Source organism: Centruroides sculpturatus, unplaced genomic scaffold (assembly GCF_000671375.1).
Source record: "Centruroides sculpturatus isolate CEXI.00-Female unplaced genomic scaffold, Cexi_2.0 scaffold181, whole genome shotgun sequence".
Classification (NCBI taxonomy): Eukaryota; Metazoa; Arthropoda; class Arachnida; order Scorpiones; family Buthidae; genus Centruroides; species Centruroides sculpturatus.
The window spans coordinates 446,015-471,860 of record NW_019384322.1 but is presented as its reverse complement, the minus strand read 5'-3'; the positions used below and the strand labels follow the sequence as shown (position 1 = coordinate 471,860).

At 26.2% G+C, this 25,846-nt stretch overlaps 1 protein-coding gene across 2 annotated transcripts in view; it reads right to left on the bottom strand.

The window, feature by feature from the left end:
• Positions 1-24,723, bottom strand: part of LOC111625909 — a 104,169-nt gene extending 79,446 nt beyond the window's left edge. For both annotated transcript variants that reach the window (XM_023369172.1, XM_023369179.1), the window contains exons 1-2: positions 24,227-24,723; positions 21,275-21,356 (exon numbers count right to left, since the gene is read on the bottom strand). In XM_023369172.1, the coding sequence (XP_023224940.1) occupies positions 21,275-21,343 (69 nt within the window). In that variant the 5' untranslated portion in view covers positions 21,344-21,356; positions 24,227-24,723. The remainder of the gene's footprint in view (positions 1-21,274; positions 21,357-24,226) is intronic.
• Positions 24,724-25,846: the final 1,123 nt, after the last annotated feature.

Sequence of the window (25,846 nt, the reverse complement as noted above, 5' to 3'; positions counted from 1 at the left end):
TTCATATACTCTGTTAAAAAATATCTCATAGCTTTAAATGTTTAAATGTGGAGTTATAACTTAACATTATCAGCTATTTTACACACAATGTTTTAATCATATTTTAAATTCCATAAAAGTTTTTATAAGCAAACAAGAGGTCTCAATTGGATCATCCATTTCAGGAACCTTGGCAGATCTGATAGTGAGAAGAGTGGAGGAAAAGATACTGGAACAATTTGAGAGTAAAATAAAATTGTTTTTATCGTCACAACTAGGTCCATGGATAGTTTAATAGTGCCAACGAGATTAAACAGAACCTCATTTGCACAGACATCAAGAGTATGTGCTAGAAGATGTTTGATGTTAAGTCATGAAACTTTAACTGTAATAGTACTTTTAATTGTAAATATATTTTAAACTATAACGGTATTTTAACAGTAAAACAATTTTAACTGCAAATAAGTAATTTTAAACGGAACGTATACATGTCAACACCACCTACAAGAAATCCTGGAAGTCATGGTATGTTGTAACCTATTACCTGTATAATATAAACATTTTGTAATATGACAAATTCATGATATGTTTTATTATGTAGCTGACAGATGAGGGGCTTATGCCCAAAACACACATCGGCCTATAGGATATTCTGAATAATGATGATGTAGAAATGCCCAGAATCTATCTATGCACCTAGTCATGACGATAAAAACAGATAAAACAAGACACAGTTTCAGAATACACAAGTAAAATAAAATTTACAAGAGTTATGTCAATGACATACGGTCATTTGGAAACAACCAATAATCATAGGATCTTCTGTATAGTTTTCAAATAGCTCCTTAAGTTTAAAATTAAGAAGAGCAAGAACTGGATGATGGAGTACTTTTTGGATACGTGGATAAGAAAATATGTTGAACAATATGAAACCAAGATTGTTTCATATTGTCAAGATTGTTTCATATTCAACTTATATTCCAACTAGCAGATAAGCCCAGCATTGACTGGACAAAAGTAAGAACATACATTAAGATTAGAAAATTTTATACTTCTAACCCTTCTATTGTATTATATTATAGAATTTGGTTTATCTAACTACAAAGGTTATCTTACATAGCCAATCTTACCAGTTTTCATTGAATGCAAATATTAAATCCCCCTTCTTCCAAGCTAATTAGAGAATTTTCATATGGATCTAAAAATATATTTGATTTTCCACAAAATGCAAAAAAAACCACATCTAAAATAGTACAGTAGAAGCAGAGTTCTTCGGGGTAATCCTTAACTCCCTCCTTCATGGGGAAAATTTTGAAAAATCTCTTCTTAGTGTAAATCCTCATGATGTACTCTACCTGTGTACCAAATTTCAACTCCTAATCATTTGGGCTCTGCACTTATTATTATTATTATCAACCAATCTCAATTATATTATAAGATTGACTCTTGAGACAAAATGACTTCCAACAACTTAACACTTCGTTGAGTAATAACAATCCACGAAACCTTTTTGTACAAGTGTTATGTCCATAACTAACTCAACAAATGCTTTCGACCTCCACCAAGGTCTGCTTCAGGTGGTGACTGACTGTGTTTCCTCCTGACTGTTGTAACGATTTAAATAATTGTGCATGTCGGGTTTCACCCCTCCGACTGTCCCTGTTCGAATTCCTCGAACAAATACCTCCACGCCTGCGCGATTGTTTCACCATCTTTGAAGTTGATGCAGGTGCCTCCACAGTTAGCTTTATGAATCTCCTAGGCCTCCATGTGACGGATGTGATCAGTTCGGAACGCTTGTCTGATTAGTCTGGTATTCTGGAAGTCCGCCTGTATTTCAGGATCAGTAACGTAGGTTGATAAGGTGGTGGTGTGCCTGTTATTTTTAATATCTGTTTGATGTTCTTGTATCCGAGAACATCAAGCTTTACTGGACATTAAAGGTTTTGTTGATTATGTTTAGAATGTTCTTTATGAAACAATAAACCCAAAATGAAATCCAAATTCCTTGCAGCAGGTCTACAGTCCAGATCAGTGGTTCCTGACCTTTCAGCCTTATGGCATATTTAAACAATCAGGAAAAAATTGTGGTGCACTTTATTATTAGCCAGTTGCACATCATTATTTAGATGACAAGTTCTTATTAATTAAATTGTTTTGTTAATTTATTATTTTCAAATGTAAGTAGAAGAATATAAAGTTAAAACATTGTCACAATGCCAGGCTGCAATTTTTAATCATATTTTTCAATTACTTAATTTAAAATATATGTTCTCCACTTCAAATTAGTAGTAGCTTGTCCCTGTACATCATACTTTTCTGTTAGCAATAGAGTCGTGCTGGTCACCTATCTAACTCCTTTCTGGCCAAAATTTTTGAATTGATATAACATGATTTCTGGTTTGCATTGAAAGTTCATATATAGTTAATTGGGACCTTCTGTCTCTAAGGTTTCCATATGTAGTCTTGTTTTTCATCTATCTAACTCCATTCTCTAGATTAAGGAAACACTGATGAATGGACAACAGTGGAAATTTATAGGTCTACAATTTTTTCAAATTGCAGCCTAATGTGTTATTGCAAACTGATATGTATGCAGTGACAATCAGATTTATTTACTAAAATAAACTTTTATGTTTATTTTAGCAAATATTTTCACAAATTTCTTTATAAAATATAATAGAACAAATTTGTAGGAAAGTATATAAATAAAAAGAAAGATAAATCTTCTGAAAAAAGTTGAAAAGAAAATACAACAAAATTGAAAATCCAACAGTACTGTGAATTCAAACACAAATATGTTTACAAAGGCTTCACATAGATACAATATAGTGCTGTAAAATTCAACCAGTTTATGTGATGTATGAACAGCATTATCAAAAACATTCTCCTGGTCCTAGTTCCCACTTTTGTCACATTTGTTAATTAGCTAAAAATTACATTATACATTTCTTTTACACATTTCAATTAAACAAATGTCATTAGTAATACATTTTTCATTATGTAAATTAATAAAATAAAAACACAAATACTGTAATGTAATTTTTTTTTAACTAATCAAGAAGAGTGACTAAAATGGAAATTATGACTAGGAAAATGTCATTAATAATCCTGTTCAATTTAAAATCAATGCTTCAATTATTTGTGACCCAACTGAAAAGGAACTGCTTTATACATTTTCTAAAATTGAGAGAACAGAATCCAAAGTCAACACAGTTAAGTACATTGATGAGGATTTAAGACTTTTGGATCAATTTCAAAATAGATTTGAAGATTTAAATCATAGAATAAAGCTATGAATATGCAAAACACCTTTTTTTGTAATTTGTGATGAAGTTCCAGAATCCTAGCAATTGGAATTAATTGATTTTAATTCTTATTTGCTTTGAAATCAAATATAACAGTGAATCTATTTTGGAATTTTATCCAATGTTAATTTTGAGAAACAATGCTTTGAAAATAGCTTCACAAGTTTGTACAACTTATCAATGCAAGCACTTTTTTCAAAATTAAATCTAGCAGAGTCATTTATATACACTACTTACAGACAAAAATTTTGTTAACTAACTCCAAGTGATAATGCCAACTCCCATTTTTAGTTAGCTGTTAATTTTGCTAACAAAAAGCTGTGCTTTTATTTTAAAAAATCTGCATACAATATACAAGGCTTAAAAATGAATAAATAAATATACCTGTATGATTATGCATTGAATAAATCAGTAATAATAAAATTCAAATTTATTGCACAAAATTAAAAAAAATTAATCAACATTAAAAAATACAAAATAATACTCAAATTAACACAAAAACACTTTAAACCTAAATTTATGCATATGTAATAAATTCCATAAATTTTTTGTATCCCATGTATTTTGACACATTTTTTGATTACAGTGGTACCTCAGGATACGAAATTAATCCATTCCGAAACTGAGATCGTATCATGAAAATGTCGTAAGGTGGATCATCTTTTCCCATACGATTACATGTAAAACCAAATAATTTGTTTCAACGTGAAAAACATACTCAAATTAAAGCCAAGTAATACATTTAAAAAAATAACTGTAGTAAGAAAAACAAATGAAAAATGCGAACTAATGTAACGTCATATGGTGAGTTTTTGTTCGTATCGTGGAGCAAAAATATGTTTGAATTTCATGTCGTATCCTGAAAATTTCGTATGCTGGAGCGTTCGTAACCTGAGGTACCACTGTATTTGATTCAGAATGCACACATTCATGGCTACAATACCAGAAAATAAAATTTTTTGTTAAAAGATGTCTTTTCATTATACTATAACAAATTTTAAAAATACTTTAATGCAGTAACTTATGTAAAAGAAATGTGTATGCTCAAAATAAAAAAAACTGAAAATTTTCATTAAAAATCTGTGGTTATGTATAACATTTCAACAAAAGAACTACAAATTCACAACTTTCCAAGTTGCTGATTCATCACTGTCAGCTAATATTTTCAGTTTCATTGAAAAAGGAGTACAATCTTTCTCACTGAAAAACTGAAAGATAAGGTTCATAAAATTAAAAATATATACCCTTACAATTATTTTTTATTACTTCAAAGTTATACAAACAATCTATATATATCATGGTATTTTTTAAACTAGTTTTTGCTTGATAGTTACACTCTCTTCTATAAAATTGCAATTTAAGAGTAACAACTTTTATGACATTGATATGTGTTCACAAACAGATATATTATAAATTATATAAACTTAAAATTTGCCAGATGCTGGTAGAAGTGTTATCAGTTTTTATCCTTGTATTAAAAAGTTTCTCCACTCCCTGCATTACATTGTGATGCACTGGTTATATGCTTAAATGGAAAATTGTTATTCATACAATTTGTGTCTACTTTATACCATAAATTATTTTAACTATTTGAAAATTAAATATGATATAGTTTTCTTCTTCTTTTGACAGTTATCATGTTTAATTCTGTTATTATTTATTATTATATAATGACTTTTTAATTGTTTTATTTACTATAAAACAATTAAAAAGTCATTATATTACAAAATTTGCTTCAGTTTTGACACTATCTTATTTATCATTTCAAAGCATCACCTGTTCTTTAAACTTCAAATTAACTTTCTGGAAGAAATTAATTCTTTTCTTCCAGAAATTCTAAATTAAAAATTAATTTATTATTTATTATAATTATTAAAACCACCATGAGAAAGCAACCTAACCACCTACCTCTAGTCAAATTGTTTTATATCTGATTATTAAAGTAGTCTTATTTTACTTATTAGCATTATAACCCAATAACACAGATCATTTGGTATTAATATATTAAGAGCAGCTCTGTTTTTGGGCATTATTTAGTATTGATCAGAATACCTGAAAGTACTTGTAATCACATATACAATTATTACGTACAACTAATAATTTGCATATTAATGTTAAACAAATCTTATACAATGAATTTTCAAAGTGATAAAAAAAATATTTAATTTGGAATTAAACATTTTAGCATAATAATAAATTAGAACTAGATTTAAGAAATTCATTATCTTGAAATTATTTTCATTTCATCTTTATTTTATTTTTAGATGTCATGTTTACAATAAAAGTTATTATTATTATGTATAATCCAGTTGTTTTCAAACTGTGGTATGCATTCTCTAGCATTTTCACTGGCAGGTGAAAAGGCTTCTTCTAAACTTCCTCTAAACCTTTCATAAAAGTAAAGTTGAGAGGAAGCAAGAATTTTTTAAAAAAGGGTAACATCTCTCTTTAAAAAGTTTGGAAATCACTGATGTAATCTAAATTGCAACAAACCTTAAAAAAAATAACTTGACAAGATCTATTTTAGATTTCAGAACAATACTTTCACTTACTTTATACACTTTTGGTGATGTAGTCTTAATATATATATATATATCTTTTAAAAAATAATTACTATACTTAATAAAATCAAATCAAAAAAATAAAAAATGGAAAAGACAGTAATAAGAAAGATAAATGGAGTATAAGGTGTAAACTATATATCCAGAATGACTTCCTCCATTTTGTTTTTTTTTAAATTGAACTTGCAGTTTTTCTATTATACAAGTTGATATTTAATTCTGAATGTTTTTCTTTAAATTGTTCAACTTTTAGGAATGAAAGGCCTAAGAGAAGACAAACATAGGAAACTCATTGGAAATTTTATTATTAGAAATTTGATGAAGGGTAAACTTTTCACTGTAGAACATTCTAAATGTTTGGGCATTTTAAAAAGCATTATATATGATATAATTAAGAGAGTAACAGAGAAGGAAATTCTATCTAGATCTGAAAAAGGGAAGAAAAACAGTTAAAATTACTGAAGTGAAGCACAAATAGCTAACCAATGTTGCTGTTTGTAAGGTGAGCCAGTCTCTCTATATACCAAGTCAAAATACCTCAAAATAGTTCAAATACTTCACACAAGTGCATGGGATATTAAAGAAAAGGAATACTATATTCTTAAAATAGAAAAAAGATTTTTACATCCAAAATATACTGTGAAGCAGTTATTAAATTAAAATTTTTTGATTTTCTAACTGGACAAAAGAGATCTGCAGTCCAAAACATCATGATTGTTATCAATGCTAAGCCTTATTTTACAGTAGATTGCTCTGAATATGTGGAAAATGTTTTTATTGTGGAAAATGTTTTTATTGTGAAAAAAGAAAGGATGCTATTCCTGAAGTGAAGTTCAAATGTCATGCAAAGTTCCCAATGAAGGTTTTAATGTGGGTAATCATAACTTTTCATTGGTGGTCTCTGGCATTCATCATACCATCTAAACTTTGTATTAATATAGAAGTATATAGTATAAAGTGCATCAAGACTAGTTCTATTCTTCAAGTACACTCAGAATGGAGATTAAGAGATTATGTGCTTTGAACAGTTATAGCAATGTCCTACTATGCTCAAGATACCATTGCTGCCTTTGACCAATATGAAATATAATACATTCTTCATATGTAACTGCGTAAAATGAGAGATACGATGCCATTTAGTGAAATAATTCTTTTAGTTTTAATAGAAATAAGTAGAAACAATTTTGATATCGATAAGCCTAGTTTGAATGATAGCAAACACGTGGAAATTCAAAATTATCGTTATTCAGAATTATTAAATAAAATGCTGAAAATTGTGTTTCGGTTTCATAATATATTTTATTCCTGACATTGATATAATAATTTGAATGTATCCCAAATGTATTCAAATTTACAATTTGAATACATTTGGGATACATTAGGCACAAACAATGTGCCTAATGTATCCCAACTAAGACCGACCAGTTTTAATATCAGTTAAAGCAGAAAGTATAGGACAGAGGATGGAATGTCAATTCTATAGCAGAACTCTACAAAAGAATTCAGACAAAGCTCAACCAATTTACAACTGTATCTTTTGAAATATGTTAAAAGTTCTAAAAGCAGCAGACCATAGAACAGATTTGATTTTGTTAAACCAATAGGCTATTCAAATATATATATTTTTTCATTTATTTGTGTGTATTATTTATTTCATAACTTCAGAAATCAATTCATTTTCATATTCCAGATTTTTATTTTATGCACCTTTATATGATTCTAGAAGAGTTGTAAAATGTTATTAAAATAAAACAAAATGACAGGCTTTAGTTCAATTATCAAATGGCAGCCTCAACATAATAAATCCAATAAAGTATAAGAATAACCTTATTTTTAGTAAATATATTTTTTGAACATTAAAAAAATGCATTGCTTTCCACTTGCTTTATTATTTCTTTATTATTTTCTTGCTGTAGCATATTCAGGTATCAATGTAAGAAGGTATTGAGAATAGGTTTGTGAATAAATTTTTTCTGTACCTAAATCTAAAAATAAATTTAGTTTTTTTCTGGTTTTTATAATAATTTAAGTCTTACAGGTTTATTCAAATTAAACATTTAATCTGAGTAAACCTATAAGGCTCTTTAAACTGTTTTTATGATGTGCTGTGAAGAAATGGAATCAAATATCAAAAGAATTAAAAAGCTATGCACAGAACAGAACAACTTTATTAAGTACACCACTCCATAGGAATATAACAAAATTTATGTGCAAAATACATAAAAATGTAATTTGCATATTAATTTTTTACTTTAAAAGATTAAGTTAACAATAGCAATTATTTATTGCAATTTAAACACAAGTTATACTTACCTATAACACAATACTGCAATTGTTTACAGTCGTTACAGACGTAATGAACGTTTTCTGCATATATATAGCAACGAATTTAAAACCAAAACTAGAACCAAAACAAAAACTGTGGCTACAAAGCATTATCAGTAACAAGCGGAAAGTGTAGTAAAGTATCATGTGACAGATAATACAAAAAAACAAATGTCAGGAATAAAATATATTATGAAACCGAAACACAATTTTCAGCATTTTATTTAATAATTCTGAATAACGATAATTTTGAATTTCCACGTGTTTGCTATCATTCAAACTAGGCTTATCGATATCAAAATTGTTTCTACTTATTTCTATTAAAACTAAAAGAATTATTTCACTAAATGGCATCGTATCTCTCATTTTACGCAGTTACATTTGTTATAAACTAAATAATTTATATAAAGATAGATTCTATATTAATTCATTCGACACGTTTCCTTCCCGACCGGACATTTCTACAAGTGTCAACAAAATCCATCGCCACGTGATTATCAGCGGAGTAAAACCAATCACGTGAGCAGCTTTAACCAATTAAAAGACAAGGCGGTAATTATTTGAATTTAAAAATTTGTAATTAAAAAAAAATTATTTATAAATAATATATAATTTCAGTGTTAAAAGAATAATTAAAATTAATTTTGATTGCTTGATTTTTATTAATTTGAATTATTTTAATCGATATAGTTTTTACTAAATAATATAATAAATTTACAATTTGAATATTAACTATTAGTGAATAAAATACTTTTTTATTTTTTAATCTGAAAATTAAAAAAATATATTTAAATTTTGTAAAATAAATTTTTGAATAAAATAAACAAAAACAAGCAATAGCAAATATTTGAATATACAGTTAATAGTGACATAATCTGTTGATAGATGGCAGTAATAAAATATATTATTTTAAAATATTTATTCTATAATAATTTGAATATGTAATATTTAATTTTATTTAAACTCTTTACATTTATAATATTTTAACAAACTAAAAAATTAAATGTTTAAATTTTATATTTTAATTTTTTATTAATAATTGAAAATATTTTAATAATATATCATAACTGTTAAATACTCTTAAAAGCATCTAATGAATATATGATGTCGATGTATTACAAATTTGAAAATATGTCGTGTTTAACGTCTGAAAATTTGACTAAAAAATTATATTAATATTTATATTTCTTAAAAACATAATTTAAAAATATATAATATAATTAATACTTTAACGAAAACTTTATGTTCTCCTGGCGCCAATCATATGCAAATTATCCATATTAATAATTACGAAATTGTATTAAACATTTACCGTGCAGTTATTTATTAAAATATATTTAATCAATAATATTATTATCAATATATCTTATTTATTACATTAAACGATATTATAATGTAATTTAATTATAATTAAAAAAATTTTGATACTAATTTTGTAAAATGCCACTAGATGACGCTAGGGCTACATTTTTTCCATAGAGAACAATGAATTACAATACTTTCAAATTATTTTATAACTTTTTTTTAATTCAAAATTTTTATAATAATAAAATAATGATGAAATAATTTCATAAAATAATTTTAAAATAAATAATTTGTCATTATTTTTACAAAATATATTTATTACAGCAATAGTAATTTTGTAGAAAATTACGTATGAATCATTCATTTTTGTTCTTTTTTCGTACAAATAATTATATATTTCGGAATGACAGTTTCATTGTTCATAATAAATAAAAGATTGTCCTAATTTTTTACTATTACGTCATTCCCATAGAGTATATTACCATAAATATATTCTATGGGGAATAAACCTCATGTGACTAATATGGAGACAAAAATGATCTAAAACTGTGTCATATAGAAAATTTATCCGAAAGATTTACGTTTTACATTATTTATTAAAATTTTATCTTGCATTAATATCTAGAATATCATTATAAATTATTTATTTTCACTGTATTAAACTGCTACTAGAAGGCTTATTATATTAAGTAGGCCTTTTAGATTTTTGAGCAATTGCAGCATCTAAAATAAAAGGTCTAAATCCAAAATATAGGAAATAAGCCAATAAAATAAGCAATTATTAACTGCTAACTGGGGATATGAGCAATAAGTAAATATTATTACTATAGAACTACTATTAATTAAGCAATAAGTAGAGTGATTATAGAGTTACCATTAACTACAAGGCATAACTATTGAAAAATAAGTTTTGTATTTAAAACATTAATTATAGTTACGTAAATTCTAACTGCTTAATAGTGATATTTTCACGTATTTTATAGCATTCTACTGTATCTGTATTGGCAGCCATAATGAGATCAATTACTATTATATATCCAGTAGGATAATGTGTAATAAAGTTGTAAAGCTTTAAGTTACTATAAGAATATTAAGTTTATCAAATACTGAAAAATATTCAATTAATAACTTTAGTAAAGTAATATTAGGTTAGTAGCATAAAACATGAGTCAGTAATAGAAGTTATTAACCTTTGACTACAGGCTACTACAATTTAGTGGCGTAACTCGAAATTAGTAATATATAGAATTAATGTAGAGTCGTAGCCTTTAATCGGTGTTATATTTTACGAGGCAACATATTTTCACGTTATCAGCACAATCAGCAGTTAAGTAAAGCCATAGTAACACGTTATAAACATGAATGAGAAGAGAACCATTAATAAACATCAGTCCTACGCACCGGATATATAATAAATAAAAATCTTTTTTAAAGTGTTGAATTAGCGATTTTCCTTTTCTCGAAAATGTAATTTAGAAAGGAACCAGAAGTCAGGATGTGGTTTTAGTGTGTGAGTGAGTGTGTGTATGTGTGTGTGGGTGGATAAATACCGTTAGTCATACGCCGTTCAGACATGACAAAAGTCTACATCACGCCTACGATTTAGAAAAGAACCCCGCAAGGTCGTGTGGCCACCCGAAAAGAACAAACAAGTTAAAGTCGTGTAGGATCTATTGTAAAAATAACGTTTAGAAGGTGGTACGATTTCAACCAAAACGTTTTTCTTTACGGTATAAAAACACTAGAAAGTGATCCAGTAAAGTAAAAAATCGATAAAACTGTCGTCAATGAACTTACTATTCTTGTGTATTAGTCATTGGGATTCGTTTTAAACGTGAGGCGACTGAGAGTCTGTTCGTATTTTGAAAAGCTAGTTAAAATAGAATAAAAAAAAAAAAATTTTCAAAGAAATAAATTTGGCTGATAGGTGTGGTTTCCTGCACGTGTCGTGTAGTTTTCTTAACCGTTTCAAACTTTATAGAATAAAATAATAAATATTAAAAAAAAAAGGAATTGTAGGTGAGTCATCTGAGCCGGATTAGATTCCTTCGTGACCAACCGAATTGATATTTTTACATGATTAAAAGGTCAATCTCGATAATAAGCATCTTCAGCAATTCTGATTAAGTCAGCGGATTTAATTAAGATCAATTACTAGATCGATATATATTTTTTTTAAATCATTGGAAGAGATTTTACTACTATTACTAAATGAATAAATCTGAGAAACCAGATTATATCTTTGCTTCCTCGAATCAATTTCTAAATAATAATCTCTAAGTTTGATCAAGGCGCGATTTATATGATTATGGACCAATAATCTGGGATTTACGTGTTGTTAGTTTGAAGCTTGAAGACCAGGTAATTATTCTATATTCGAATGACCTGTTGCAATTAGAGCCGTCGACGGCCCTGATTGCAACAGGTCATTCGAATATAGAATAATTGTCGTTTGTATGAGACTTGGCGTAGTGCAGGCCCCTTTAGCTCCTTAGAGGGCCCCACTAGTTCTTTACTGGGCTTTTTTTTTCCATTTCTCCCCTTTTTTTGAACAAGTGAAATACAAAGAATTTTTTTATATTAAGCTTAAACAATTGTAATTTTTGTTAGTAAAACGTTAATTTATAAGGGTAGGAACCACTACGAGTCCCCAAATTCTTCCGGGTCCTGGGAAAAATTCTCAGTTACCTTCCTCTCGATTGCCATGGTTGCGATATAGGAAAGCAAGAACTTTGATATAGAATCTTACAGGAGTTCGACATGGATAAGTTCGTGTCTTAAGTTACAAAATTTTAAAATTTATTCGGTCCCATTGGTAGATTTAATGATCAAAAGAAGCGAAAATTGAAAATAGAATGAAAACTGTTTCATTAAGTCACGCATCAGAGAACGGCTTGGAGGGAACAACTCTCAACTAATTAAATTTTCTGCCGTTGTTGAATTCAAATACTTTGCTGCTGCCTAAGTTTCCACAGCAATTATATAGTAACATCTAAATATTAAAACCTCGAATTCGAATACAATTACGCGACACGATTACTTAATATGTTTACAGTTAAAACGTGATATCTTCTAATTGTCGATAGTTTAATGACTGCTAATTGTTCTTGAGCTTTTAAAACCGATAACGGATCGATATTCTTGATTGTTTTATGTTTATAATCGATTTTGTTGTATGGTTAATGGAATTTTATTTTGATTTTATTTCTATGAAGCACGGATAGGAAGTACAGTTGGGTTTATTTGTAACAAATATTGCACCATAATAGGCCTAGTTTCTAGGAAAAGCCTACTCGGGATGATTAAAATTCTTGATTTAATTGGTTCTCGTGAGTTCAAAGTCTTTCAACTTATATCTGCATTCTTCTTAGGCTTTCGGAGGTCAGAAACATGGAATTGTAAAATAAAAAAATGGATGACAAAAGTATTATTCAGAAGTATAATCAATGACAAACAGGAAGAAGGTGTGGAAAGAATCATTTCCTGGAAAGGTAACGTGAATCACATTTGAGTCACGATACACAAACAGAAAGTGTATTTGGATCATCCGTGACTGGACATATAGGATACATCTGTTAGCTGAACCGACTTTTATGTGAATCAAAAGATTGACATATGGTGAGTGGACTTTCGAGAATCCTTTATGTTAAAATTTTTAGTTTTATCCGGAAAAATATCCTGATATTATAACGTTTAATAGTTTTGGAATGCGAAGATCCGTTAATGAGTCAGGTGAATCCGCATCTGAATACCTCTTGTTTGAATTCAAATCTTTTCGTCACAGAATATTCGCAAACGACACAATTTTGAGTTAAATGGCGCATTTCCTTTAACTTTCATCAAAATTCATAATTGGAGGTTGGACGAGAAATATAATCTTGCGTAGCAAATTACCTAGAGTAACAAGTATGCAAATGCCGATGAGTTTTCGCATACGTTTAGAACAATTAAAATCTCAAATGAATTTAAATAAAAGATTTAATCGTTGAAAATTTATAATTGTTAGTTTTTACCATTTATTTTCGAAAGAAAACACATTATACGATTAACAAAAATGCATCGGAGCATAAATTAGAGCGTGTAACTTTAGAGGAGAAAAAAAAAGTTATATTTCAGCAAAAAATAATATTTAATTTCTTACTTATACCTAAAATTCTTCATTCGAATGAAGTTTGCATTTATGGAAAATATATTAGAGCAATTTTTCTTGCTAATTAACCTCAGGTATATTGATAATTATAGTTAAGGTTTCTATGGTTAAACGTGAAAACCGCATATAGTGCTATATAATTTAGAAAGAGCGTAATCTTACGTGCATATAGCGTTATTGGAGACGATTCCGATATTCGTTACCCTTATAATTAAAGTAAAAAATTCTTTCGATTCAACAAAATTCGAATTGTATTCATCCATACATTGCCTTAAAAGAAAATAAGTTCTAAAAGTTAGAATATAGTAAAAATTAGACCATGAAGAGTTAATTAAGAAGAATGGCCATAACTTAGGAAGGCAATCACACGAAATTAATTAAATTATTTTACATTAACTTTCACAGATGGCGCTAAATGTTTTATATTAATAAATTAACAATTTTTCACGGTTATGAAACAATTGAAATTAAAATTTGGCGCCATCTGGATACCATTTTCTTTTTGTGTTTTTTTACGGTCATGAAAAGCGGAGAAGGGGAGAAAAAAAAATTTCCCGCATCCGTCTTTAACCTATAGACCAGAAACAATAAATAAATTTGAAGCTAATAATGCGAGCCTATTATTATCTATAGGCATACGCGCAACCTTGTAAAGTAGGATGAAGTGATAACAAGGCTGCACCCACGAGACACTTCCGGTAGGTACGAGAAACTATCATTAGAATTACATTCCGAGAATGCCACACCGTCCACCATTTTGCAGATACTTTGCTCTTTCATTGGACGTTGTGCTCAGCAATGATGAATGGAGCTTAACCCATTCCTCTTCCATATATGGTCATCCGGTGGTCACCTTGTCCTATTCCTGAAGGAAAAAAACAAAATAAAAAAAAAAAGGAGTTTTTCTCATTGTGTATAGATTTTTATTATTTCTGGGAATTATCTTGGGTTAAAAGATATTCTATGATAATGGGAGGTGGACCAAAAAAGACCACTACCCGAGGGAATGTCCACATTCTTACTGGAAATTTCTAACCTTTGCTATTTATCATCGAGTTAGAGGGTATTAATTAAAATCAAGTTTTTATAAGAAGTATTTTAATATATTCGAATAGTTGGCATACCTATTTTAAAAATCTGTATGACACTTCCTCTTTTTTTTTAATACACATATATTTTAGACTATTGAGAAATTAATTAATAACAATAATGTCAAATATATCTCGTTAATGCTACTTTTTATTTATTTTTTTACTTATCTGATGATGTTTAAGCTTGACCTTTGGATCCTGAATCTTCTTCAGTTAGAACCATAGGGTCTTCTAGGCTTGAGTATAGATTTTTGGCTCTAGATAAGAAAATTTGTATGAGACTATATGTTGTCTTTAACAGTTATACTCGAATGTTTAAAGTGAAATTAATTTACCTATACTGTATTTATATTAAATTTTTTAAATATTTTTTTTTGTAAAAATTTCTTTTGATTTTATAGTATAAAATAAAACATTTTGCATCAATCAAAAACTAAAAAATAAATTACAAGTCTAGCTGCAATGTAATACATTATTTTGTACTATTTTAAGTTATTGAAAAAATGATCTCTTTGTGAATTATGAGTTATGATTTTTGCAGAATGATTAGACTTAAATATATTGTAACCATAAGTTTTATTTTTATTTTTTTATTTCGACAAAACTTTGTTCTTGTTCTTTATAAAATAACAAAAGTCTATTTTGTGGTTTTTGACTAAGAAAAAAAATTCTTTTGCTGTAAACTATAGAGATAAATCTTATGATAAACTTGATTATTATAGAGCATAACGTATCCTTAACCGTGCATTACATGTTTACGACATATTCTTAATCAAAAATATATTATTTTAGTTTTTCGAATGAAAGAAATGCTCTTCTTCTAAGCTTATAATTTTCAGATTCTTTTCAATAACTAAACGTTGGAAAATTCTTTTATTTTGCGCCTTGATTCTCAGAAAACGATGCGATTATACGTTATAAAAGTGATAAACCATAAAAGAATTTTTTATTAAATCATATTGTTTAGCACAAAATACCGTTTATTACTTTGTTACAAAATAAGTCATATCTCTTACTAAGAAATTTCTGTGCGTCAACAATTAATAACTTGTTTGACTAGTAGAAAAAGAAAATATATCATTGCATTGCATAAAAATAAATTTTTTAGATACCACAATATTTATTTTTATATAACTTTTATAAATTATCTTTAACCACAGAAGAATATTTACATAACAACAGACATTAAATGTAGGAAAATTGAAGATATTATGTAGGCCTAATAATAAAATACTTAAACTATGTTTAATTTAATATTTATATACATTTTTTAAATCTATAAAAGCAAAAAAACAAATTACTATAACACATATTTTATTAGCTAACATTCTAGAACCGACACAAAATTGTAGTTTGTTATAAACGAAAACATTAAGATACTCATCGAGGATTAATAATATATAATTTTCCTAGTAAATTTACTTTTATGTGATTTATTTTTTATAATTTTATATAATTAAAAAGCAAAATTACTACTTATAACTTTACAAATGCTTACGATAAAGATCTACAGAGCAATCTACATTAAACGAAATCGTATAGTAACTAGGCTTTTAACTACAAAATATCTTTTATAAAGTATAAAATTATTAAATTTAACTTTAAAACTTCGAAAAGAATAGATAGAATTCAGTTATTATAACTTTTAATTATCATTAATTTAAAATTTTAAACTGATATCATAGATTATAGGTTCCATTAGGATTCGAGATATCCCTGGCATTTAATTCAATTCAAGAATTTTAAATTATAACAATTTCTCGGATTCGTAACGCTTTCTTCTTACAAAAAAAAAAAAAATAAGAATTGTAGAATAACTAGATAGCGTATAAATAAATTTATCTCTTAATTTAACGTTTTAGTTTATAAAGTCATTTTCTCTCTCCTCTCGGAGGAGGGAGAGCAAGAGAGAGAGATTTTCATTTATTTTCAAGAGAGAAAAAGAACTTTCTAGTCATTATACGAATTCAAAACTAAAAAGGAAACAATCTACAATTGTAAGCGTGCCAATTACTTTTATAAACAGCCAAATTTCACTTCTTTCATCTCATAAATGGATATTCCATTTATGACGATGATGGAAGATTTTTTAACAATACTATCTTAATTTCTTCAAATCCGTTTAAATTTCTTCCTCGAAATCTTGTTTATAAAATGAGTAATTTCGATTTTATATTTTTTTCATCTCTAACATTTACAAAATCATATCTAAATTGAATTAACATTGAGTAAATCTATAACAGATTTAGACTCATTTCTATGTGAATGTAATGCATAATTTTAAGCTTTAGGTTGAATGCTTACATGTAAATATAGTTAAAAAGTATTTTAAATATAATTTAATATGAAAATTTTGCTACATAAGTACTTTTTATTAACTTTTAACATGAAATTTTTCGAATTTATTTAGCTAGAAACTATAAGATTTCACTTACTCGCATAGAGTAGTTTTAATGATTTTATTAAGATTTTTTTTAGGATTAATTATAAAAAAAAACATTTATATTAACATTGGCCTAAATTTTAAAATTATAAAATAATAATATTTTGTTTATATCCTATTAAAATTTTGATAATTTCTATGTAATTTTTTCCTACATTGAGACATATACACGAGCCAAATATAAGAAAAATGATATTAAAATGTTTTATTAACAACAGCGTAATAGAAATTTATATATTAACCTACATTGAACGATTTTTTATAAATTTATTGTATGAAATTTTGGCACATATTCATCAGTAAGCTGCAAAAAAGATTAAGTATTTTCATAGATTAGAAAGAAATAAGCCTAATTCTTCATATGCCAATTTTAATTTAAGTGCAGACAAAAATCTTGCTATGTTGCTATGAAAAAATGTTACATTAATGATACCATTGAGCCAATATGATCCAGAAATAAATGATAAATTGCTGCAATTATACTAACTTTATATTTATTATAGCTTATATACATAAGATATATTTGTATTAAGAACATAGAGAGTAACCTTACTTAATCAGTAGCAGTAAATCATAAAATATCATCCAAAAAAATAGATTTTTAGGAGTAAAAATGATATATTTTTTTCAATTTTACTTATAAAAAATACATTTCTTAAAAGGGATTTGCTTACTAAATGCTCTCTTTTTTTAAAACAGTCTAGTCTAGCAACCTCTAGGTTATATCAATATATAACTTATTCTTGTATTAGTAAGACTTCAGGATATATTCATGTTAATTCCTTATAATTTATCTGGAAATTTAGATTTATAATTTAAAATTTAATCGGATTTTTGTTCTATTAAATCTTGCTTCATGCTAGAACAAGGATTCCTTATCTAGAGCATGACGATCGCCAGCATCGCTCATCTCTTGTGTCAGGATCTTTCAACGTTGTTAGATTATAAAATTCTTCTACACTAACAGGAACATTAATTTAATTCTTTGATTAAATGATAGATCAGTTTCTAAAACATTATTCTCCAATAAATGTTATTGAAAATTGAATAGAACAAATAACCTCTTAGTTTTTCATCCAAAAAGTACGCTTTGATAACGACAAAAAGGTTTGTAAAATTTTTTTATTTTAATCTTAAATTTGAGTGGAATTATTTCATAAAAATATTCTCTTAAAAAATTTAAATTTACTTTCTAAAATATTATTATAACTTTTGATAATGTCGCGCAGATAATGTGACTAAAATTTAATTTATAAATTAAAAAGAATAGAAGATAAAGTAAAATTTAATAATGGTACAATTATATTAATATATTTTCTATAAATTTATTAATATTTTAAAATTTTTAGATAAAAATATTTGCCACTAAATTAGCTTGGAAGAAGTTAAATCATTTTGTTAAACACACAAACCTCATGAAAGGAATGCTTTTAGTATTTTTATCTTTAAGCAATTCTTCATTTTTTCTTGATTTCACTTAAGTAATTAAAACGAACTTAATCTTAAAATGTTGAAATTTAGTCTTTTCTCGCTTTCAACCGGCAGCTATTCACCATTGTTTATAATTGTAGTGCTTAATTGTTTGATTAATTTATTAATGAAAACGAGTAACTTGATTAGCTTTCATCTAAAATACTTTTTATTTTTATTTTATTTTTCATCTTTTAAAAGCTAAAGATACGATATTAATTAGTTAAGTTCGTGATAAAGTAAACGAAACTGTTCTCACACAGAATATATCTATATATATACTAGCAATTTATTTATTTATTTATTTATTTTAATGAATTTTTTTCCTCTCTCTCTCTCTCTCTATCTCTATCTTAATTATAATAATTATTTGTAAACAGGATAAGAAAATGGTTTTAAAAATTTGTGAACAAGGTACTAGTTAAAACAAAGTTAATGAGTTAATAGATGTTTTCATTCATATTCTGTCAGTATGATTCATCGTGAATTTTCTACTTTTTTTCATGAAGATTTATGTAATTTTTTAATTTTGGATTGTTCTAACGGTTCCGCAATATCGCCCACCACTTTATTTAATTACTACTATAGCATTTTATAATTAAAATGCATTAATCTCATTGTATTCGATTATGTTACATGTTAAAGAAATTTATCTAAAACTCAACTTCAATAGTGTAATGAAATATACAGGGCTTAAGTAATCCAAATAACCGTTTATATATAAGTTAAATTCGAATTTTTACGTAAAAAATTCCTTCATTTTATGTACTAGAATTGTTTAATATATTAATAATTTATTCGAAAATATTAAAGAAAATTNCAAGTAATACATTTAAAAAAATAACTGTAGTAAGAAAAACAAATGAAAAATGCGAACTAATGTAACGTCATATGGTGAGTTTTTGTTCGTATCGTGGAGCAAAAATATGTTTGAATTTCATGTCGTATCCTGAAAATTTCGTATGCTGGAGCGTTCGTAACCTGAGGTACCACTGTATTTGATTCAGAATGCACACATTCATGGCTACAATACCAGAAAATAAAATTTTTTGTTAAAAGATGTCTTTTCATTATACTATAACAAATTTTAAAAATACTTTAATGCAGTAACTTATGTAAAAGAAATGTGTATGCTCAAAATAAAAAAAACTGAAAATTTTCATTAAAAATCTGTGGTTATGTATAACATTTCAACAAAAGAACTACAAATTCACAACTTTCCAAGTTGCTGATTCATCACTGTCAGCTAATATTTTCAGTTTCATTGAAAAAGGAGTACAATCTTTCTCACTGAAAAACTGAAAGATAAGGTTCATAAAATTAAAAATATATACCCTTACAATTATTTTTTATTACTTCAAAGTTATACAAACAATCTATATATATCATGGTATTTTTTAAACTAGTTTTTGCTTGATAGTTACACTCTCTTCTATAAAATTGCAATTTAAGAGTAACAACTTTTATGACATTGATATGTGTTCACAAACAGATATATTATAAATTATATAAACTTAAAATTTGCCAGATGCTGGTAGAAGTGTTATCAGTTTTTATCCTTGTATTAAAAAGTTTCTCCACTCCCTGCATTACATTGTGATGCACTGGTTATATGCTTAAATGGAAAATTGTTATTCATACAATTTGTGTCTACTTTATACCATAAATTATTTTAACTATTTGAAAATTAAATATGATATAGTTTTCTTCTTCTTTTGACAGTTATCATGTTTAATTCTGTTATTATTTATTATTATATAATGACTTTTTAATTGTTTTATTTACTATAAAACAATTAAAAAGTCATTATATTACAAAATTTGCTTCAGTTTTGACACTATCTTATTTATCATTTCAAAGCATCACCTGTTCTTTAAACTTCAAATTAACTTTCTGGAAGAAATTAATTCTTTTCTTCCAGAAATTCTAAATTAAAAATTAATTTATTATTTATTATAATTATTAAAACCACCATGAGAAAGCAACCTAACCACCTACCTCTAGTCAAATTGTTTTATATCTGATTATTAAAGTAGTCTTATTTTACTTATTAGCATTATAACCCAATAACACAGATCATTTGGTATTAATATATTAAGAGCAGCTCTGTTTTTGGGCATTATTTAGTATTGATCAGAATACCTGAAAGTACTTGTAATCACATATACAATTATTACGTACAACTAATAATTTGCATATTAATGTTAAACAAATCTTATACAATGAATTTTCAAAGTGATAAAAAAAATATTTAATTTGGAATTAAACATTTTAGCATAATAATAAATTAGAACTAGATTTAAGAAATTCATTATCTTGAAATTATTTTCATTTCATCTTTATTTTATTTTTAGATGTCATGTTTACAATAAAAGTTATTATTATTATGTATAATCCAGTTGTTTTCAAACTGTGGTATGCATTCTCTAGCATTTTCACTGGCAGGTGAAAAGGCTTCTTCTAAACTTCCTCTAAACCTTTCATAAAAGTAAAGTTGAGAGGAAGCAAGAATTTTTTAAAAAAGGGTAACATCTCTCTTTAAAAAGTTTGGAAATCACTGATGTAATCTAAATTGCAACAAACCTTAAAAAAAATAACTTGACAAGATCTATTTTAGATTTCAGAACAATACTTTCACTTACTTTATACACTTTTGGTGATGTAGTCTTAATATTACTTAATTCAGTGAAATACTTGTCTTCTTCTAACATTTTTTTAAAATCACTACAAAAAATAGTAATGAATTATTTCCTAATAATTTAAAAATAAAAAGTTTTTATTATTTAATTATTAAATAATATACAGAAAAAGATATGGTATTAAGATCACATCAATTTCTTAGCACAGAAGAGAAATCACTTATTAAAAAATTAGAGTGACTTATTAAAAATGACTTGTTAATAAACTATCATCATCATCATAATGTTTTACTGATGGAGAAATATAATTGACAGTCTTGGATTTCAGAAAGTGCAATGTTGGATAATGTATTTAAAACAGAGAGATTAAGTCCAAAAAAAATGTTTCTAGTATTTTTAAATTTTTCTAAAGAAAGATATTTTATGAAAATTAAATTTAGAAAATAAAATGTGAAATGCTTTTTTTTCAGTAACAAAGTGCAGTTGTAAAAATTAAATACTGAAAACTGGAAAAACAACAGATGACAACAATCAGTATTAGATTAAATCAAATCCAATTGCTCTCTTGTAGAGATAAGCTGTAAATTTTTATACTCTAAAGATATAATGAAATATATATATTTCATTATACATATATATATCCATTGATGATGTAGTCTTAATATATATATATATATCTTTTAAAAAATAATTACTATACTTAATAAAATCAAATCAAAAAAATAAAAAATGGAAAAGACAGTAATAAGAAAGATAAATGGAGTATAAGGTGTAAACTATATATCCAGAATGACTTCCTCCATTTTGTTTTTTTTTAAATTGAACTTGCAGTTTTTCTATTATACAAGTTGATATTTAATTCTGAATGTTTTTCTTTAAATTGTTCAACTTTTAGGAATGAAAGGCCTAAGAGAAGACAAACATAGGAAACTCATTGGAAATTTTATTATTAGAAATTTGATGAAGGGTAAACTTTTCACTGTAGAACATTCTAAATGTTTGGGCATTTTAAAAAGCATTATATATGATATAATTAAGAGAGTAACAGAGAAGGAAATTCTATCTAGATCTGAAAAAGGGAAGAAAAACAGTTAAAATTACTGAAGTGAAGCACAAATAGCTAACCAATGTTGCTGTTTGTAAGGTGAGCCAGTCTCTCTATATACCAAGTCAAAATACCTCAAAATAGTTCAAATACTTCACACAAGTGCATGGGATATTAAAGAAAAGGAATACTATATTCTTAAAATAGAAAAAAGATTTTTACATCCAAAATATACTGTGAAGCAGTTATTAAATTAAAATTTTTTGATTTTCTAACTGGACAAAAGAGATCTGCAGTCCAAAACATCATGATTGTTATCAATGCTAAGCCTTATTTTACAGTAGATTGCTCTGAATATGTGGAAAATGTTTTTATTGTGGAAAATGTTTTTATTGTGAAAAAAGAAAGGATGCTATTCCTGAAGTGAAGTTCAAATGTCATGCAAAGTTCCCAATGAAGGTTTTAATGTGGGTAATCATAACTTTTCATTGGTGGTCTCTGGCATTCATCATACCATCTAAACTTTGTATTAATATAGAAGTATATAGTATAAAGTGCATCAAGACTAGTTCTATTCTTCAAGTACACTCAGAATGGAGATTAAGAGATTATGTGCTTTGAACAGTTATAGCAATGTCCTACTATGCTCAAGATACCATTGCTGCCTTTGACCAATATGAAATATAATACATTCTTCATATGTAACTGCGTAAAATGAGAGATACGATGCCATTTAGTGAAATAATTCTTTTAGTTTTAATAGAAATAAGTAGAAACAATTTTGATATCGATAAGCCTAGTTTGAATGATAGCAAACACGTGGAAATTCAAAATTATCGTTATTCAGAATTATTAAATAAAATGCTGAAAATTGTGTTTCGGTTTCATAATATATTTTATTCCTGACATTGATATAATAATTTGAATGTATCCCAAATGTATTCAAATTTACAATTTGAATACATTTGGGATACATTAGGCACAAACAATGTGCCTAATGTATCCCAACTAAGACCGACCAGTTTTAATATCAGTTAAAGCAGAAAGTATAGGACAGAGGATGGAATGTCAATTCTATAGCAGAACTCTACAAAAGAATTCAGACAAAGCTCAACCAATTTACAACTGTATCTTTTGAAATATGTTAAAAGTTCTAAAAGCAGCAGACCATAGAACAGATTTGATTTTGTTAAACCAATAGGCTATTCAAATATATATATTTTTTCATTTATTTGTGTGTATTATTTATTTCATAACTTCAGAAATCAATTCATTTTCATATTCCAGATTTTTATTTTATGCACCTTTATATGATTCTAGAAGAGTTGTAAAATGTTATTAAAATAAAACAAAATGACAGGCTTTAGTTCAATTATCAAATGGCAGCCTCAACATAATAAATCCAATAAAGTATAAGAATAACCTTATTTTTAGTAAATATATTTTTTGAACATTAAAAAAATGCATTGCTTTCCACTTGCTTTATTATTTCTTTATTATTTTCTTGCTGTAGCATATTCAGGTATCAATGTAAGAAGGTATTGAGAATAGGTTTGTGAATAAATTTTTTCTGTACCTAAATCTAAAAATAAATTTAGTTTTTTTCTGGTTTTTATAATAATTTAAGTCTTACAGGTTTATTCAAATTAAACATTTAATCTGAGTAAACCTATAAGGCTCTTTAAACTGTTTTTATGATGTGCTGTGAAGAAATGGAATCAAATATCAAAAGAATTAAAAAGCTATGCACAGAACAGAACAACTTTATTAAGTACACCACTCCATAGGAATATAACAAAATTTATGTGCAAAATACATAAAAATGTAATTTGCATATTAATTTTTTACTTTAAAAGATTAAGTTAACAATAGCAATTATTTATTGCAATTTAAACACAAGTTATACTTACCTATAACACAATACTGCAATTGTTTACAGTCGTTACAGACGTAATGAACGTTTTCTGCATATATATAGCAACGAATTTAAAACCAAAACTAGAACCAAAACAAAAACTGTGGCTACAAAGCATTATCAGTAACAAGCGGAAAGTGTAGTAAAGTATCATGTGACAGATAATACAAAAAAACAAATGTCAGGAATAAAATATATTATGAAACCGAAACACAATTTTCAGCATTTTATTTAATAATTCTGAATAACGATAATTTTGAATTTCCACGTGTTTGCTATCATTCAAACTAGGCTTATCGATATCAAAATTGTTTCTACTTATTTCTATTAAAACTAAAAGAATTATTTCACTAAATGGCATCGTATCTCTCATTTTACGCAGTTACATTTGTTATAAACTAAATAATTTATATAAAGATAGATTCTATATTAATTCATTCGACACGTTTCCTTCCCGACCGGACATTTCTACAAGTGTCAACAAAATCCATCGCCACGTGATTATCAGCGGAGTAAAACCAATCACGTGAGCAGCTTTAACCAATTAAAAGACAAGGCGGTAATTATTTGAATTTAAAAATTTGTAATTAAAAAAAAATTATTTATAAATAATATATAATTTCAGTGTTAAAAGAATAATTAAAATTAATTTTGATTGCTTGATTTTTATTAATTTGAATTATTTTAATCGATATAGTTTTTACTAAATAATATAATAAATTTACAATTTGAATATTAACTATTAGTGAATAAAATACTTTTTTATTTTTTAATCTGAAAATTAAAAAAATATATTTAAATTTTGTAAAATAAATTTTTGAATAAAATAAACAAAAACAAGCAATAGCAAATATTTGAATATACAGTTAATAGTGACATAATCTGTTGATAGATGGCAGTAATAAAATATATTATTTTAAAATATTTATTCTATAATAATTTGAATATGTAATATTTAATTTTATTTAAACTCTTTACATTTATAATATTTTAACAAACTAAAAAATTAAATGTTTAAATTTTATATTTTAATTTTTTATTAATAATTGAAAATATTTTAATAATATATCATAACTGTTAAATACTCTTAAAAGCATCTAATGAATATATGATGTCGATGTATTACAAATTTGAAAATATGTCGTGTTTAACGTCTGAAAATTTGACTAAAAAATTATATTAATATTTATATTTCTTAAAAACATAATTTAAAAATATATAATATAATTAATACTTTAACGAAAACTTTATGTTCTCCTGGCGCCAATCATATGCAAATTATCCATATTAATAATTACGAAATTGTATTAAACATTTACCGTGCAGTTATTTATTAAAATATATTTAATCAATAATATTATTATCAATATATCTTATTTATTACATTAAACGATATTATAATGTAATTTAATTATAATTAAAAAAATTTTGATACTAATTTTGTAAAATGCCACTAGATGACGCTAGGGCTACATTTTTTCCATAGAGAACAATGAATTACAATACTTTCAAATTATTTTATAACTTTTTTTTAATTCAAAATTTTTATAATAATAAAATAATGATGAAATAATTTCATAAAATAATTTTAAAATAAATAATTTGTCATTATTTT